This window comes from Bombyx mandarina, chromosome 05 (assembly GCF_030267445.1).
Source record: "Bombyx mandarina strain Sakado chromosome 05, ASM3026744v2".
NCBI lineage: Eukaryota > Metazoa > Arthropoda > Insecta > Lepidoptera > Bombycidae > Bombyx > Bombyx mandarina.
Window position 1 is genome coordinate 4,618,248 of NC_143212.1, and position 20,221 is coordinate 4,638,468.

General features: G+C 40.6%; 2 protein-coding genes across 2 annotated transcripts; both read left to right on the plus strand.

Annotated features, from left to right (window-relative positions):
* Positions 1-3,211: 3,211 nt before the first annotated feature.
* On the plus strand, positions 3,212-3,938 carry LOC114251734 (heat shock protein Hsp-16.1/Hsp-16.11). The gene has a single exon (XM_028186114.2). The coding sequence runs from the start codon at positions 3,322-3,324 to the stop codon at positions 3,823-3,825; it is 504 nt and encodes a 167-aa protein (XP_028041915.2). The 5' UTR covers positions 3,212-3,321; the 3' UTR covers positions 3,826-3,938.
* Positions 3,939-7,085: 3,147 nt separating this feature from the next.
* LOC114251736 (phospholipid scramblase 2) lies at positions 7,086-17,114 on the plus strand. The gene is made up of 5 exons (XM_028186116.2): positions 7,086-7,345; positions 7,894-8,093; positions 10,865-11,056; positions 16,246-16,398; positions 16,943-17,114. The coding sequence occupies exons 1-5, from the start codon at positions 7,309-7,311 to the stop codon at positions 16,964-16,966; spliced, it is 606 nt and encodes a 201-aa protein (XP_028041917.2). The 5' UTR covers positions 7,086-7,308; the 3' UTR covers positions 16,967-17,114.
* Positions 17,115-20,221: the final 3,107 nt, after the last annotated feature.

Here is a 20,221-nt window from a genome sequence, read left to right on the forward strand (position 1 = left end):
TTTGTATCGAAATATGTACGTCCTTACACATATTCATGAATGGCTTCTACAACCGTGTTCCATAATTAATGATGGTACGGCGAACCTACACGAACGGTAGAAACTACCACCCTATCCATTTCTGCCATGAGGCAACATTTCTTTCCGGTTTGAAGGGTAGAATAGGCGTTACAGTGTACAATTTAGACTTAGACCTTACGTATTAATGTGGGTGGCGGCATTCGCATAATGATTTTATATATATTCCGGTAACCACTCACCATCAGGTGGGCCGTATGCTCGTCTGCCTACAAGGGCAATAAAAAAAAGCACTTAAAGCCAGATCGGCTGTAAGATTCTTTATCCGTCTTTGAAATAAAAAGATAATGGCTAGAAGAATTCCCTTAGTTTCCTTTTACGACACCTACGGGTGGATATGATGAAAATCAGCATAAATTCCTAATCCTACGATATCACTTCATTAATGACACATTTAGTACTTTCTACTTGTTTGCTTTTTTATACGGAATAATACTATGAGGAAGTTATTCTAAAATACGTGTGAAGTGTGTGCCAAAATGCTATTTAGAAAAAATATGTCCTAGGATTTGCATCCCAACAATGTCGCATCACTAGAGATGAGCTCACCGAGCGTTTGAGCAATTACAGTTATTGTTAGTACAGGATACATTACACAAAATGATATTGATTTTTTACTGACGCACAAGGCTATCTGTGAATTTAAATCGGATAGCGCATCTTTTTGATCCATTCTAAGAACAATGAGTTAACCTTTCATAAAACTATTTAATATTATTGCTTACCGATGATTTTCTTATGTTACACATTTCGGATATGTAATAAAATCTGAATTGTCTTCGCAATTGATGTTGTCTTTTTTACTGTAATTACAAAGGAAATCACTTGTCGTTTCATGTTACGAGGATTTCATTTGCTTAATGAGTACATCATTATTTATATACGCGTATCGGCAAACATAGTCTGACAAAGTATAAGGAAATTCAATGTTAATAATTTCTTTAAACATGTAATCAAATACGAATTTTCGTTCATTGTATGTTCTTGGCCGAAGTAATATCGTTGTTTGACGCATTCATTGACGTGGCTCAGGGTCTAATGGGTACATCATTTGTTTGGTTCATTCTCACGATATTGTATCATAGTCATTGTGCTATTTATAAAGTAATTTTTGTTGATTTGAAACATCTATAGCCGCACGTAAAATCGAATTCTGGCGTGGCGACGCGTCGCCATGCGGAATCGACTGTGCGATTCTCTCCCACTCGATCCGGCGTTAAGCCATCTCTCTCGCTACATTGAGCTCGGATACCTATAGTGTATACTCCGTAGTGTATACAGTGTTGTTTACTACAGTACACATAACCTGTGTTTTACTTGAAAACAAATTATTTTTTCGTAATATTTTATTTTATCATTATGACATATTTAGTTCCTATCACAATCTGTTCTTTTCTGTATATTACTTTTACAAAATAATGTCGATGTTTCACATCTGCCAGGCGTCCCGTGACGGCTCACATTTTTCCTAATAGGTGCCTATTCAGACTCAGATTTCGGATGTTTTTTAATTTACTGTATGCCGATGAGCAGTCGGCTAACCCCATGCTGAGTTGTTAGCTTCACTCATGGACGTCAGCAATGGTAAAAGCACAGACAAGCGTCGCTAACCACTTAAGGCTTTTCAACCTTGCCTGAAAAACAGCGTGGAAAGAAATGAATTCTAAAGCCACTTGTAAGTATCTAATTTACAAAAAAAGCACATTGCGTTGTCTTGACTACCGATTGTCTAATTTAAAAAAATTAAAAAAATGCATGAGGTTGAAACATCATTTGTATTGTTTAATGTCTATCCCACTCTTCAAACCAGAGCACGTGATTGCTTATCAATAGAAACTGGCAGGGTGGTGGTACCCACCCGTGCAAGCTCACAATGCTGCCTGTCACTGTTACACTAATTCAGACTTGAAACTAAGATCTAAAGATGTGTGGTGTAGAATTCACGTTATAATAATTAATGGCTACAGCAAGAAATTAACACAATTTGAGTCGTCTAGGGCAATGAAAAAGGTAGGAAAATAAGAAGAAATACTCAATTACGGCCGTTGATGGGATATTCTAGTTTCACCCTAACTAAGGAGCGGGGTTCACAGGATGAGACGTTGCTAACATCTGCCCTATCAAGACCTGTGGTTCCCTAAATTTCCCCCTCAGAGAGAAACTCAGTGGGTTGGGTCTGTTAAATTATCCGTCAAACTCTCTCAAGAGAGCGTTTACCGGTGCTAGTAATACCCAAAAGCACTGAGTGTGGATCGGGAGGATCTGATATGACGTGCCCAGGGCGACGGTGGCCTTCTATGCGAAGGTCACGTAGAAGAATTAGAGAAACTCAATTTAAGCTTTTCTAATTCATGTCTGAGAAACCACATGGTGTCCGAAGAAGCTCATAACATGTTCTTGGCAGATGACAGAGAGTTTTTACCTAGAACGGTAAAATATAGTTGAACAAGCTCGATGACTATTTATTTTATTTATCCGTTTATTCTTTTTTGATCAAATTTCATCTTCGATTTTAATTCAAATAGTTACGTTTAAAACTTATAATGTTCTATAAGACATGATTGCTTTTGAGTAAAATATTTCATCATCCATTATTTTCTTTGTTGCGCAACAAATTTATAACGTTAAGTGATGTAGGTATTTAATTTACACACATTGCATATTTGTTAATTTTAAAGTAGTAGCGATATCATAACCATTACTGTTATGGGTTATTAGAATAGTAACACAAATACAGAAAAATGACTTATTCAAAATTATAGTCATAAAACTCATGAATATTATTTTCAATGCTTACAAACATTTTCAACTATTTGCTCAAAGATGGCAACTCCATCGAATATTTATTTGAATATGAAAAAAATAAAAATCCTCTTCCTGTTTTCTATTTTAATAAAAAATAACAGACCACATTATGACATATTTTGTTTCTTTCTAAAATAAAACACTCAAGGGAAAAGTACTCAAAAATAAATTCACTCATTTTAAAACATGAGACCATCCTATCCGACATTAGATGTCACTGTTATCAATATTTTATTTTGCTCGGTAACTTACTCGAACATTCCGGAGTTTTCATTTGTTTTCTCGACAACAGATAGAGCTTGCGGCGCGTGTATAAAAGGGGCCGTTGCGCGCCGAATGTCACACATTTGAAAAGAAGTGTTCGTGAGATAAGGAAACGGCGCACAAAACAAATAAAACTAAAGTGATATACAAACTTGGCGATTGAACGAAATCGAAATGTCGCTTGTACCGTACTGGCTACGACACTTGAGGAATCTGGCGTACAGGGATCCGATTGCTAGAGCATTTGAAGATCCTATCTCCGTCTTCTCCCGGGACCCTTTCTTCCGCGATCCGATTAAGTACATCAGGCAAGCCACCTCACCAATTGAAGACAGTCATGGCATCGAAGGGGTATATTCAGATTCAGAGATCAAAGTTGATGGCAAGAAAGTTGAAGTTCACTTGGATGTGCAGAATTTCACCCCAGAGCAAATTCAAGTGAAAACTGTTGGTAACGAAATTATGATCGAGGGCAAGAAAGAGATAAAGAGAGAAGACGGCTGGACGAGGAGTCACTTCGAGAGAAGGTTCCTTTTGCCTGAAGGTTTCCCGCCAGAACGAGTGGAGTGTCACCTGGACAAAGGGAAGTTGAAGCTTATCGCCTTTAGAGCTGAACCGCTGCAGGAGAGGGCGGTGCCGATTCAGGACAAATCTGTAAACAGTGAGCAAACAAAGTGAAGGATGAGTTTCAAATTATAAATTTATAAACGCGATTTTAATTTTTGCTGTACTTAGACTGATTAGGTTATATTTTGTTTTTCTTTGAAATAAATAAACTTGTAATATCAGAACGGTGTTGTTGTTGTTATTTATGTCTGACCATTAAACCATATCCGGAGATATCTAGTTGTTTGCCCAAGTGTTTAACGGCCTATAATCAAATTTAGAGTAAATAATTGGGAATAAATTACGCACAGACATCCGGTCCTAAATTAAGATTCCCTGTGTTGTGGGTACCATAGACTGACATGCGTAGTATATACTTATTGTTGACTGACAGCCATTGTACAAAACTATACTGAGATCTTTAGAACTTATATCTCAAGGTGGGTGGCGCATTTACGTTGTAGATGTCTATGGGCTCCAGTAACCACTTAACACCAGGTGGACTGTGAGTTCGTCCATCCATCTAAGCATTAAAAAATATATAATAATATACGTTTAAACGTATGGGTACATTATAGTAGTAGCATCCATATTTCAAGTTGTCCCTAATTCTCGTGTTAGTATCTATATTTTGTGACCCTTAGTGTAGTATGGCCACTTTTGTAGCACAATATCGTATATTTTTGCCATGAAGCAGTAATTCTTTGTGTTCTTTTGGGTTTTAAGTGTTGGGAGCCGTTATTCCATTGTCATTCCTATACCTCAGTGAGCGGCAGGACTCTTGGGATTATCTATTGACACTGCCGTGTGCCCACAGTAGGTAGGTACCATATAACAGTTGCTTGCGGAAATGATTTTATTTTTCATCGCGGGTATCATTAATGATGTACGCATAAACATATAAAGTGCCAGGATCGATGGCATAGTGATGTTACCAGACGGGTCGTCTTACCTTTGAGGCTGCCCACGCAAGCTACGTAGTGATAATTTTGTCAGCGCTCAACGTAAATTGTTATCGATTGGATAACGAAAATACTAGGGATATTCTAGTCGAAAATAAATTCCGATATTGATCGAAACTGGGTTAGTAGTCGTTTCATTAGAAATGTAAATAATTTATCTATCAACTGTGATGCGGAGTAGATCGCTTTCGTCGCTACTGGGAGCATGGGTGGTCAATTCGGCGTTATAAATTCATAATCGTCAAGGACGTACTTGGGTTTTTATTTAGCGTAGACTGGGAGATTACTTCACCGCAAATTGAAGCTGTTGTTAGTATAACCGAGATCTTAGGTTCTTGATTAGTTCCGGTGCGCCCCTCACGAGTCCGGTGCGCCCCTCACGACTCGTGTAGATGAGAGGAGGAAGAAGTCCCCGGTGGCAGATCCCGCCCAACGTAACATTGGGGTGGGAGCCGGCATAGGCGGGCCTATGGCGCGCACATGGCGTTACCTGGAGGAGCTCGTTGGGGCTTAGTCGGTAGTCGTTAAGCTGGGCGGGTTTGGCGAGAGCTGAATTTAGCCCAGCGCGCCTTTCTAAAGGCGTAGTCTCCGTGGACTCATTGGTTGAGGGCGCGGACCTCGGTTCGCGACTTCTTCCCCTTTTTTCCACCGGAGGCGCGGAGTCCGACATAACCCGGTCCGACCCCCGTCGGCAGGGTATCCGTAAAGACTAGGATTCCCCATCGATACCAAAAAGAGAAAAAAAAGGTTCTTGATTAGTTAACATGGGTATGCGACCGTGCTATTCCTTCTTGTTACTTCTTTATCATTCGTCTGTACTAGCAACATAAATTGTTATTATCCTACCTAACTGGTGGTAGGTTCTACTGGTGGTAGGACGTCTTGTGAGTCCGCACGGGTAGGTACCACCACCGTGCCTGTTTCTACCGTGAAGCAGGAATGCGTTTCGGTTTGAAGGGCAAGGGCAGCCGTTGTAAAACGGTAAAAACTGAGACCTTAGAACTCCTATCTCGAGATGAGTGGTGGCATTTACGACGTAGATGTCTATGGGCTTCGATAACTGCGCCGTGAGCAAGTCCAAACATCTAAGTTCATCTAAACAATAAAAAAACTGCCTAATTCTGAACCTCTTAACTTAGTACCAAGCTTGCTTTACATTCTTGTTTATTTTTGACATAAAACCGGTAGGTATATGATTATTTTTATAATAATAAATTATTTCTTTCATTGTACATAACTTATCAACTGTGTTTATAATCTAATTTCATTATTTCTATTATTTTATTTGCTATTTATTATTTGTGCGCCTAGTTAAAGTTCGATTGTTCTATCAAAGAAGTATAACTTATTTTTTTATTTACATATTTATTAAGCGGTTCACAATTTCACCTTTTTCTCAAAAAAGCCACTAAATACCACAGGGCTTTTTACACCACCATTAGTCGACTATTAGAGTCGACTATTAGAATGACCTAGGCATTAACTTGGCCATTGTACTCTTGTTTATAAATTTGAATAAATACAATATACAAATAACCAACATAAGTTGATTTTCCTCTATCAAACTTCTTACCTCCTAGTCAATCTGTCGATGGTGACGAGCTTGGCAAGCATGTTATCCCTCTTATCGTGGACAACATTAATTAGTTATCCGAGCGAGGCGACGGGGCAAAGCATAGTCGCTGTCGCCCAAAACATGTATTTTTGGATCCCCCGATCGACTCTCTATGCTTTTAGGCTCTTCAAGCACCGGTCACCGTCGAACTCGATTACGACGAAGAGCTTGACGTGCGAATTAGCTCATAGACATAGCCCAGAGTTTCTCGGCGGATTTTCTCAGTGGGTTGCGATTCCGATCCGGTGGTAGATTCTACGATGTACTCCTCGTGCTAGGGCCAGTGTTAGCAATTCTCTCAGGTTGGGTTCATGAGTTCACCTATCAGCCCGTGCGAAGTTGGAATAGCCCCTTAGGCTACCAACGATTAGGTCGGGGAAAATAAAAACAACATTTTGAACGTTTACTGGCCGACAGCAAATTTTAACAATTTCTTCTTCGATAAAAAATTTAATGAAAGCATATTTTTTAACTGTTAAACTTAGAAGATGTCTAACCATTAATGTATCCGATTTTAAATTGTTAATAGACAAGTATTTGTAATACGAATAGTATATAAACCATTTTTGTTTGGTGTTTGACTTAAATTCAATATACTTTATAGTAAGTAATGGAAAGTGCGGGGAAATAAAAGCAATATTATGTGCGTAGGAAAGCTCGCTGCGATTCATGTTCGGTATTATTTTGTACTCTTGAACCCTGAATTCAGACTTTCATTTTCATTCGCAACGCGACTGCGGCGTGGCGCGGTAGCAATGTTTATTTCGTTCTATAGTACAAACAATATGACATATAGAAGAAACTGTAATTAAAATAAATGTTAAATAGTTATATACCTCATTTGTGATCGGTTAGAAAGAAACAATAATTTAATAAAAAAAAATTTTCAATTTTTTTAAAGAAATCTATAACCGATTCTGTGTTGAATTTTGTTTTTAAACTAAAACCGGCTATTTAATACTATTTAATATTGTGGCAATGGCAGCTTCGGCAATTTATGAAACTGCACCTCTGGGTAAGTTTACTAAATGGCAAACATATTTAAGTAAGGCTCAATTAATTACGTCAATTTGTCGATTTCTTTGCGAAGCAGTAACGCTTTTCGGTATGAAGAGTGGGGCAGTCGTTATACTGCACAATTGAGACCTGCCTCAAAGTGAATTGGCATTCACGTTGTATCGCCTATAGACTCCGGTAAACATTGATCATTAGGTGATCCGTGAGACGATCATTCGTCTATGCAAGCTGTTGTGAACAAATATTATTAAATTAACAAATATGCTCTAAATAATAACAAATAATAACACAGTCGGCAACCCTGGGGCATGCAAAAGTAAATGGGGTGGCTTTATAAAATATTAAGTTCTGCTTTATCCAACAAATGAATTGTTATTAAAACAATAATTTGTTTTATTGGTTATAAACTGAAATTATACACGTATTATATATTTTCTTAAAATATACCCTTATAAATATAAAGATTGTAATAGTAATCTGAGTTAAATACCATGTTTTCTTGAGCTTTGAGTACTTTACTGTTCTATATTAGTGGAGGCATTGCAGGAATCCAACAGCTGATGTCCTTAAGTAGTCTGAGGATAAAACAAAAGAAGACCCTTTGCGTCGGCAGCGAGTACACCGTGCTGAATGAAGACGGCGAAGAGATCCTTTACGCAAAGGAAGATGCCGCGGTCCTGAGTACGCTGTTCAGCGGGAAGCATCGCTCCTTCAACATGCACATTGTGGATAGTCAAGAAAATATGGTTCGGTTCTTAGCGTTCTCTTTTTGTATATTGCTTAGATATGTGGACGAGCTCACAGCCCATCTGGTGTTAAGTGGTTACTGGGTCACATAGACATCTACGACATAAATGCGCCACCACATTGAGATATAAGTTATATGGTCTCAAGTATAGTTACAACGGCTGCCCCACCCTTCAAACCGAAACGCATTACTGCTTCATGGCAGAAATAGGCAGGGCGGTGGTGCCTACCCGCACGGACTCACTAAAGGTCGTAACACTAGTATCTCAGAATAGTGTTTCAGGCTTCGCAGCAAGATTGTGTAAAACAGAACCCTTAGAACTTCATCAGGTAATCTGTCCGTCGTGTATCCCAGACGTTTACTTGGAGTTTTTGGCTCCCCGCTTTAGGCCTCACCGTTTTGTTACTGCTAAGAACCCGTCGTGTATTCTCTTGATCTGATGTCTTCGACCGTGTGTTTAGATGCGTAGACCATGTGTCTTGTGTCAACTACAGGCTTTAGGAAAAATTTATTGCCAAGTGGCCGGTATGCTCATACGCTGAACAAGTAAAAGATAACACAGAAAATAATTGTTAATAATTTTAGGCGTGAATACACGAACGACGTGAATAGCCTCGGAAGGTTATTTGCTACAAATTCGAAATAGGGTTGCACGGCATTTGTTCGCTCCACTACACCCCGACTTTATCAGTTGATTACATAAACGATAGTTTTACGACCCTGGAATGGCCATGACGGAAATATACCTAAAGCTGGTCAGTATTCGACCAAATTATTATCAAGGGAAATATGAAATAAGATCTTACGAAAAAAGCTTTTCTTTCGTTTGAAAAAGAAATTACGTTGTTATTTGCATAGTGTTATTTTGGTTCAAGTAGCTTTTTGTTTTCAATTTAACACGTGAGAAATATTTATATTGCCCGTGTAGGCAGACGAGCATACGGCCCACTTGATGGTGAGTGGTTACCGTCGCTAATGGACGTCAAGAGTACCAGGGGCAGAGCCAAGCCGCTGCCTAAGTTACAGCTTCAAATGTAATTAGGTGATACGAAATGACCTCAAAGCTTTTGGTGTTCGTTGACACATCGTTTACAGAGGGCTCTGAATAAACGTACACGAGGGTGCGGCGGGTAATTTCGTGGAAATAAACTTATACAGGGAATGGGTTGATTGTATACAAGTATAGATTATACCGAGAACGCGGAGCTGTAGCGATAATACGAAATGTTTGGCAAAAATTATTTTCAAATCAATTTATATTTAAAAAAAAAACAGAAATGTTTGGTAAACCTTTGGTTACGTAGATAATAATATTTGAAACGTAATATGTATCTTCATTATATGCGAATTTATTAAAAGATGTTTGCAATAAAAATGCCACAGCAGCCGTCGTGTAGCTTCAGACCAAAAGCGGTATAGATTATAGATTTGTAATTTAAGCGTAGAAGAAGGAGGTATCAGTCTACGTGCGCGGGCTCACACTATACACAATAATTTACTACGACACTCTCATCATACTATGAATAGTCTCATTTCTGTAAACGTAACTAGGCTTTACCACTGTGGTTTAAGTTATTTTATAGTCATTTGTAAATATTATGATATGAGTTCAATGGAGCTCAATATAGGTAGCTTGTTAAAAATACATATATTTGCTCGTCATATTTCCAGGGGCATTTATTGCTGAGCAAAATAATTCACGACACATTCCGGGCCATTTATTCGGGCTATCACCTACCTAGAAAGTTAAAGTCTGTTGTATAGTTAGTAATTGTATATTATAATTTTTGCGTGTTTTTAACACCATGCTATTTCTTCATCGTGTAAGTGGACATGAGTGGATTATTTCATTAAAAAATATTGGTTATTGCATGCAAGACTTTTACATTGGTACAGTGGCATCGTCCCATACGTATATCGTACCTACGTCAAGCGTCTCGTCCTTTGATTATATACACGTCACGACTTTATTCAAAAGAGATGTCAATAAAGATCCTAACAAAAACATCCTGATATTTCAGTTGAAATATCGTCGGGCGTTCATGATATTACAAATAACACAAACACTTCAGTTGCAGCAATAAAATTCTCGGAGTTGTTTGTTTATAAGATTTGCCGTTTCGAATCTAGTGATTTCACAGATGCCGCGTTTAATTGCAGACTAAAGGAATTGAACGCACACTGGGAGTTGTCAAATAAACTAAGCAACTGTTTCTTGTCTGAGATTCTTTAGGGAATTTACACAGAGATAGTTTCATTATTAAAATGAGCTCACCTTAAGATTTAAGGCGATTTTTTTTTTTTTCCTATGCTGATAGCCTTGAGAGGCTATTTCAGCTTCGCCCTAACGTTTGTAGGTGAGCTCACGGGGCTCAACCGGAGAGTTGCTAACACTGGTCCTAGCAAGAGCAGTGCTTCGCAGAGTCTACCACCGGATCGGAAACGCGACCCACTGAGAAGATCCGGCGAGAAACTCAGTGGGCTGTGTCTATGGGTTAGTTCGCTCGTCGAGCCCTTCGTCGCAAGCGACGGGTTCGACCAGGACGGTGACCGGAGGTGATAATAGAATACCTTTGACGTATGGGATATTTTCGTTTGCTTATTTTTCCATTGCCCTTATAGATAGACGAGCATGTGGTCCTCCTAACGGTTAGTGGATATCGTCGCGCATGGACCTCAGCAATGGCATACAAAACACATTGTGCTGACACCACGTAGCTGAGATAAGTCAGAAATAATTATGAACAAAAAATCTTTTTCCGGGCTTAGGTGATATTCCTTCGGCGGCCTCATACTTTGGGATTGGACAAGCTCGAGGTGAGAGTTGACAACGTCCTGGTCAGCATTGTGCGCCCTCAGCCGACATTCGTCAAGCCGGTGTTCAGCATCAACGACGCATCAGATAAACCGGTCCTTAGAGTCAAAGGCAAGCATTGTACCAGTGCAAATCACGAATATGAGGTAAGTGGTGAAGGAATAACATCGTGTAATAAAAATCAAACCTGCAAAATTATAATTTGCGTTATTACTGGACCTCTTGTGAGTCCGCGCGGGTAAGTACCACCACCCTGCCTATTTCTGCCGTGAAGCAGTAATGCGTTTCGGTTTGAAGGGTGGGGCAGCCGTTGCAACTATACTGGAGACCTTAGAACTTATAACTCGGGGTGGGTGGCGCATTTACGTTGTAGATGTCTAAGGGCTCCAATAGCCACTTAACACCAGGTGGGATGTGAGCTCGTCAATCAAAGCAATAAAAAAAGTGGCACGATATTATTTGAGATTTGTTATAAAGCAAGTCAACCGACTTAGGTTACGTTGTGCTGCCCAAGATGTTGACATAAGGGATGTGGAGACGCATTTTAACATTAACGAACCGCGTTTTTAAGACGCTTTTATTAGCTGCTATGTACCTGACGGCGCCAAGAATGGCTGAGCGGCCGTTCCGTCATCACTCTTATTCCGTTGAACCCAGTGTATTGTAATAATTGTAATAAAAGTCAATAAAACCGGCAGACCGACAGAGCGACCGACCGACTTGACTGCCTGAGACAGACTGAGGCGACACTGTTCACGCACCGCCGTTTTATACTGTGGCGTTACGGTGTCTACCCTACATTATTGTGATATTTATCAAAACAACATTTTATCATTTAGAATAATAATCATAACAATGTCTTAATATTACTAAAGTCGTTACCCATAAGTAAATAAACTAAACTATATATTTATTATGTTATTTATTGCCAATTGTGGCGTTTGCGCCCACACGGCCATACTGACTCCAGCGCGTCCCTTGCGCTGTTTTATTTCACATAAGACATAGCCCCGACTGAGTTAAAGGCAACACACAAGACATAGCCCCGACTGAGTTAAAGCCAACACACAAAACATAGCCCCGACTGAGATATAGCCAACACACAAGACATAGCCCTGACCGAGATATAGCCAACACACAAGACATAGCCCTGACCGAGATATAGCCAACACACAAGATATAGCCCCGACCGAGATATAGCCAACACACAAGATATAGCCCCGACCGAGATATAGCCAACACACAAGATATATCCCCGACCGAGATATAGCCAACACACAAGGCATCACCCATACGGGATCTAGCCAACACACAAGGCATCACCCATACGGGATCTAGCCAACACACAAGGCATCACCCATACGGGATCTAGCCAACACACAAGGCATCACCCATACGGGATCTAGCCAACACACAAGGCATCACCCATACGGGATCTAGCCAACACACAAGGCATCACCCATACGGGATCTAGCCAACACACAAGGCATCACCCATACGGGATCTAGCCAACACACAAGGCATCACCCATACGGGATCTAGCCAACACACAAGGCATCACCCATACGGGATCTAGCCAACACACAAGACCAGGATTAAGGATTCGCATGGTGGCCCGCCAGCGTTTTAGGGAGGATAATTGGATAGGAAAATAAAAGTAGACACGTAAGTCATTTTACAGCAGAGCAAATCCCTCTGCCCATACGGTCAATTTGTCAGTTATCAGGATCCTCTAACATTTAGAGGACTGATTCACCATTACCAAACCTTTACCATTACCAAACATTTACCTTTACCAAACCTTTACCTTTACCTTTATCAAAACACATTGGATTGCAGAGACCGCTCGTCCATCCATTTCTTACCAACTGATTCAACTTCTCTTAATTCATCATTCAGCGGACCATTTTCAATCTGCTTTATTTTAATGGCAGGTGGGGAACATCATCCTCCCAATGCCTTTGCATCCCTGTCCCACTTTGGTACTGCAGCCTATAATCAACATCACCGCGTCGGTAGCTTTTCTAAAATTCGAACATGGCACGCCAGTGAGAGTAGCGTTCTGATCCCACTTCTGATGACGGCGCCAAGAATGGCTGAGCGGCCGTTCCGTCATCACTCTTATTCCGTTGAACCCAGTGTATTGTAATAATTGTAATAAAAGTCAATAAAACCGGCAGACCGACAGAGCGACCGACCGACTTGACTGCCTGAGACAGACTGAGGCGACACTTTTTTTTTTTTTTTTTTTTATGATTGAAAGTTTACTGGTGGCCCGAAGGCCTTTCCAGTTTCACCAGGACAGGTGGGCGAGCAAAGGCTCAGCCAAGAGGGGTGGGATTTGCTAACAACTGCCCGAGCGCCTCCGAAGGAGACCTAACAACTCAAGAGCAATTGTTTCGCGAATGAATCTACTACCGGATCGGAATCGCGACCCGCTGAGAAGACCCGGCGAGAAACTCAGCGGGCTGATGCATGGGTTAGGTTGCACGTCGACCTCTTTGTCGAGTTCGACGAGTACGGTTACCGGGGTCCCTAAGCCTGCCCCTAGTATTAGAGCTGAAGGCATCTAATGCAAAGGTTATTGGATCTGATGGATCCGTAAGGACGTGTCTAGGGCGTCGACGGTGACTGGCTCCTGCATGATCAGGATTCGGGGAGTAGTCAGCGGCGGCAACGATAAGGCGATTATCATGACGCATAGCCTTATCGAAGTATCGTTCCGACGCTGACTTCATGTATTTCCGAATTGATTCGAGGCCCAGGTCGTCGTGTAGGTCAACGTTCCTCACGAACCACGGAGCGCCGACAGCTAACCTGCAAAAGCGGGATTGTAGGGATTGGAGGGTGTCTATGTGTGTGCGGGCCGCGTGAGCGAACACCACACTTGCGTAAGTCATGACGGGCCTTATGCAAGTTTTGTAAAGTGTCACCTTGTTCCGAAGGGACATTTTACTCCGCTTACAGATCATGGGGTAGAGTCTACCGAGAATAAACGCGGCACGGTCACGGACTGATTTTATATGCGGGCGGAATGTCATCGATGCATCCAGGGTAACGCCCAGGTACTTGACCTTCCTGGCCCAGGGTATGGGTTGTCTAAAGAGAGTAATCGGGGGTGTGAGATTCCTCCTCCTAATCCGGGAGGAAATCCGTGTGGAGCTTCCCCTCTGAAATAGCACCGCAGTACTTTTCGCTGGGTTGATGTCTATGCGCCATTTTCGGAACCACTGTCCTAGGGCTAGGGCTGCGCTCTGAAGCTTCTTCGCGATTAGGGACTTATTTCTACTAGAATAGTAAACAGTCGTGTCGTCGGCGAATAAAGCTAAATGGGTCGGCGGCGACCGGGGAATATCGTTGACGAATATGCTAAATAAGAGGGGTGAGAGGACAGAGCCTTGCGGGACTCCAGCTGTGAGAGGTCGTGGGGAGGAGCGGGTTCCCTCGACTCGATATCGAAAAGAGCGGTTCGACAAGAAGTCCCGTATGATGAGCACGAGACTATCCGGCACGCCCATGTTGAATAGTTTGAAAATCAAACCATTGTGCCAGACTTTGTCGAACGCTTTTGCGACGTCGAAGAAGAGAGCTCCCGTGTATAACGGTTTTGGTCGATTAAGCCCCACAAGAATGTGCTCCGTGAGGCGGTGCACCTGTTGAACGCATGAGTGATTTGTACGGAATCCGAATTGTTCATCGATGAGAATGCCCTTGGATGAGACGAAATCTCTGAGGCGCTTGTAGAGCAGACTCTCATACAGTTTGCCTAGAGACATGAGGAGGCTAATCGGGCGGTAGCTCGTCGGATGATTTTTTGGTTTACCGGGTTTATGTATGCCGATAACGTCCGCTTCTTTCCACACCGCGGGAAAGATACAGTTCGCCATAGCGGCATTGAAAATAGATGCCAACATCACGATGAGTTGGACGGGTAGAAGTTTAATAACGCGGTTAGATATACCGTCGGAACCGGGAGCCTTGCGAGGACGTAGGTCTTTGATCAAGTCTTTAACTTCCATCGGGGTGACGGGTGGTAACGCATCCGAGGGTGGCAAGGAGGCTCTGCGTTCTACCTCACTGTCTACTAATTCTACATGAACAGGGTCCACGGATTGAGTGCTGGGCGTGCACTGGGTTTGCAATGTATCGGCCAGCAGCTCTGCTTTTTCGTCATCATCAAAGGCCGCGAGTCGGCCTGAGGGGCCTACGAGGGGGGGCATAGTTACTACCGTATCCGATTTGAGAGTACGAGCTAAGCGGTAGTAAGACCTTTGGGAGGGCGCGAGGCGACACTGTTCACGCACCGCCGTTTTATACTGTGGCGTTACGGTGTCTACCCTACATTATTGTGATATTTATCAAAACAACATTTTATCATTTAGAATAATAATCATAACAATGTCTTAATATTACTAAAGTCGTTACCCATAAGTAAATAAACTAAACTATATATTTATTATGTTATTTATTGCCAATTGTGGCGTTTGCGCCCACATACCTATAGCTACATGTAGCGGAGTCTTTTGTACGTATTTTTCACCCACTTGACAGTGTCGGATTCAATTGAAACTTCGCATACTGGACTCTCAAGGACCGATGGCAATACAATAATTTAATGGAAGTGCCGCATTATTCTGATCAGAATATTCAGGATTAACGATGGTCCAGACGGTTCAACTACGGCAGTGTTTTAATTATGTCACGCACTGTGGTATGTACGCGCTTGCTGTCTTCCTTGGATATCATAACCGCTTCTCAGATTCCTACTTCAAAATCGAATCCTAGATAGAAGAAATTGATTGCTCAAAGTTGACAGGGGGAGTCCTATGCAACAAAATACATTACGGAATAAATCATAGAACGACCTAATAGCTTGTTATCACATAATGATAAGTGATAAGAAGCTGATTCTTGTTTACTATCAAATTGTCATCGTTAAAGACTAAAAAAGTAAAAATAAATCGATCATAAATCCAAATAACAAAATTACAGGCTTTTGTAGCTAACTTAACTAAAAACTAGAAAATAATTTGCTACAAAATATAGTACAGAAAATAAATAATTATTTTCGAATTCACAGTTCATTTACGGTTATTTGGTTACTGGAGTCCGTAAAGCACATCAGGAGTACCGACTCCCCCCACTTGAGACTAAAATGGAAATCTCAGTTCTTCAAACATAGTACAGCAGTCGTTCGAACTTTACCTAAGAACCCAACTTATGAAAACTTTGCCGTCAAGGCTATAATTAAACTGTACAATTTTGCCAATCATTATACAATACAGTAGCTGAAAAAGCGCATGGAACATAAATGGAATATTTCTGTCCGTTTTAGGTGTTAGCGATCAACAAAGACCGCATCGGTGGTATCAAGAAGCACGGAGCCGGCGTCGTGACCGAAATATGCACTAGTCATTATTACCTCCAGTTCCCGGCCGACTTACATGTCGATTACAAAGCTGCTTTACTCGCCACTTGCTTCTTGATCGTAAGTCGATTTTACCATAGATTAAAATAAAAAAATGGTTCGTATGCAACTTGGTGCACGTGAAAGAAGTGAAACTTCTTTAGCGGGTGTGCACATTTTTCATCCTTAAATCAAATTTCTCTTGTAATATGGAATGCTGTGCTTAAGAGAAACAACCTAGCTCACTTTGTCCTTTCCCTCTCTCTACGGTCGAGTGGTTCGCGAGACACTCTGTATATTTTCTCACTCTCGCTTTTCCTAAACTGTATCTTTTCTCTCTAGCCGTAACGAATCTGTCGCGAGTAAAATTTTAGCCTCAACGAGCCTAAAGAAGTTTCACTTCAGTTGACAGATGTAAAAACTGACAGCTCTCTTTTTTTTTTTTTTTAAACGTCTTTGATGGATAATTTCATTTATATGCACGATCGCGTTAACGTTTGTGCCTACTTCTGTCTCGTTATACATATCTTTGTTGAAGAATCAATTCCATTGTAGTAACGACCTAAGCCATTAAGATAATTAGAGTTCCCTGATAAAATTATAAACAAGTATTATTTTATTTCAGGAATACATGTTCTTCGAAAAATGAAGCAATTGTTTTATCAAAACATGGACACAGTACCTATTATCAAATCTGATTAATGCGCTTTTTAACAGTAACTGTAGCTAAAATTTATGTTTCATTTTCATGCAATTCTGAGACTTGAATAGTGATAATAAAAATATAGTACAGTCGATTTCTCCTTCTTTTTTTGGGACGAAAGGGTCGCGCTTGGTCCAGACACTCTAAGGTGTTTAGCCAATACGGAGGGGCAAACTCAAGGATGTATCCTGGAAGGAACTCTTCCCTATTCTGTAGACGGAAACCTGCAAATTTCATTTGGGTTAAATATTCTACATTCAACGGCTTAAAGATTTAGTCCCCAGATAAATTAAATATATTTAACAAAGACCTAGGCGTTCCAACCAGCAATCGAATACCGAGCCTGTGGCCAGTAGCCATAAGAATAACGAGATAATGCGGATATAAGAGACGTTTTCGTCAGCAAGTATAAATGTACAATACAATGTTGTCTAAATTATTTGTAGGCATAGTAATTTATTAGATACCCTTATTGTTTAATACCTAAGGTTTTCTAATTTGTAATAGTAATAAATGATGGATGGATCGTGTAGGATAATAATACTTATTTAAAGGTTCCCCGGTCATCGTTCTCTTCGATCGCTTCGAGTCTTCTTAGTGGGTTGCGTTTCCAATCCGGTGATAGATTCTACGAAGCACTGCTCTTGCTAGGGTCAGTGTTAACAACTTCGCCTGGTTTGAGCCCCGTGAGCTCACCTACTCGTTCGGTAACGCTGATATAGCCTCTCAAGGCTATCAGCATAATAAAAATGTTCCTAGATACTTATATATTTATATGCCAACTAGTTTACAGTGTACCTGATATTATAAGGACTCAGGGCCTTTTAACTCTCCTGATGTTTGAAATGATCGTAGGTACTTTAAAATTATAAAAACTGCTGGAGGGTACATACTCGTGATTGTACTTACTCCCTATTGGCCAAGAGATGGTTCCTGCTTTCACTGAGTACGGGTGGAACGATACGGCTAGATCAAATGACGAACAATATTTCAGATCATAGATAATACTGGTGAAGCACTTAAGGGTAGGGCAGCCGTTGTAACTATACTGAGATCTTAAGATAGGTGGCGCACTTACTTTGTAGATGTCTATGGGCTCCAGTAACCACTTAGCACCAGGTGGGCTGTGAGCTCGTCCACCCATTTAAGCAATAAAAAAAAATTTTTTTTTAAATTAATTGCATCTTGATAATATTGAGTACAGCGCCATCTATAAATTGTAACCCGCACTAATATTGTATTTCAACTCTGGCTATTGGTGCTGATACCTTTGATGGAACTTTACATATTATGTTCGCTGGAAATTTATAGATGACTCTACAGGCAGTCTTTCATAGAATAAAACTATTGTGGAATTGCTTTTCAAATTCAAATTCAAAATCATTTATTTCAACTTAGATGTCAGTATTACACACTTGTTGAATGTCAAAATATAAATAACAATGTTAACTCTACCACCGGTTCCAAAAAAAGCCACAGTCCTGAGAAGAACCGGCGAAACAAACTCAGCGGTTTTTTTTTTTGTTTTTTCTCAAATATTTTCTATTTTTTTTTAAATAAGTAACAATATTTGCAATAAAGGAAAAACAAGTCAAAAAATACAATTACTAAATAATAATAATAATGAAAAATGAAAAGGCGCGAACGTCTCATTCCCATGTACGTCCCTTCTAGTCACGGAGTTAATAAGTACCTACAATCTATGCTTCTAGTAGATAATCCTTAGCTTTATAATATGCCTTGTTGCACAAACGTTCCTTGACAGTTTTCTTAAATCTATGAACAGGTAGTAATTGAATGTTTTGTGGGATCTTGTTGAAAAGTTGTACACCCAGCCCCCTAAAAGAGTTGCTTATTTTCTTAATTCGAGCCGCCGGCAACGGAAGCCTATGTTTGTTCCTAGTGTTCACATTATGCAATATTTAATATGTAGTTACATAGTTCACAGTAAAAACATTCACTTTCTTGGAACCTTTCAAAATAAATTACGCAGCGGCATTTTAAGCCAAGTTTTTTTATTGCCTTTGCAGACATATGAGCAAGCGGCCCTCCTTATCGCCAGGGGCACAGCCAAGCAGTTGTCATCACCAAACAATCTATTTTAGTGTATCTTTTCGGTTTTGGAATAACTTCCCTCTTCGGTGTTTCCTGTGCCATGTCTTTATTTAAACGAGATTTGTGGACAGTGCTCAATGGTAGGCAGCGGCTTGGCTACACTTCTAGCATTACTGACGTCCATGAACAACGGTGGCCACTCGATGGGCCGTATACTCGTATTTTTATAATAGCTATAATAAGAAGAAAAAAAGTCTTTAAAATTGTAAAGAAACATAATTATTGGCGTGTGTTTCTGTGTTAATGTATCTGTTAATGTATCTGTGTTAATGTGAAGTGTCAGTGGTTTAAAGGACAAGACCGTAGGAGTACACTAATCCAGTGATGCGACCATGCAAGTGCTCAAATCCCGTAGTACAGTATCATTTTTTTTTCAAAGAAAGGGCACATTTCGGTGGGCAGCGGTGTCTCTACCGTTCCGTACTTTCCGCCCCTATCTAATTGCTATCAGCCTACGGAACTATTTCAGCTACTCACAGACTGGTATCACGGTTACCATGGACCATGGAGTGGTTGTCGTGTCGCGCCACTTTTTCAAAATAGTGTTCTGACGCTTCCTTAATAATAATAATAATAATAATAATGTTTTTATTTCAAGTATCCATGACTCATATAAATTGTTAATAAAACTTGACCTATGTTAGTAGTTATATTTAGATCACAATGAATTACTGTGGTAACATCCCATGGGAGATGGCACCACAGCGACCCATGTATATACAGTCCAGCCTGCTTGCGATCATGCTCAGGATACTGTTGGAGCTGGCCCTCACTCTGTTTACCAGAGATGCACACCTCTTACGCATGGTAGCGTAAAAACAATCTATGTGCGCGTCTGCAAACATCCCTGATGCGCTACAAAAGCACCACCAGCACCCTAAACGCGTTATTGTATTGAACACGGAGAGCATTGTACGATCTTTGAGTATATCCAGCCCACAAGCTGCATGTGTAAAAGTTAGTACAGTAGGCCCTAAAGAGGGTGACCTTGACTTTAAGTGAACACCGTGCAAACCTGCGAGCTATCATGTTTGCTCTAACCGACAACGCTCTCCGCTCTCGTTCAATATCTTCATCATCTTTGAG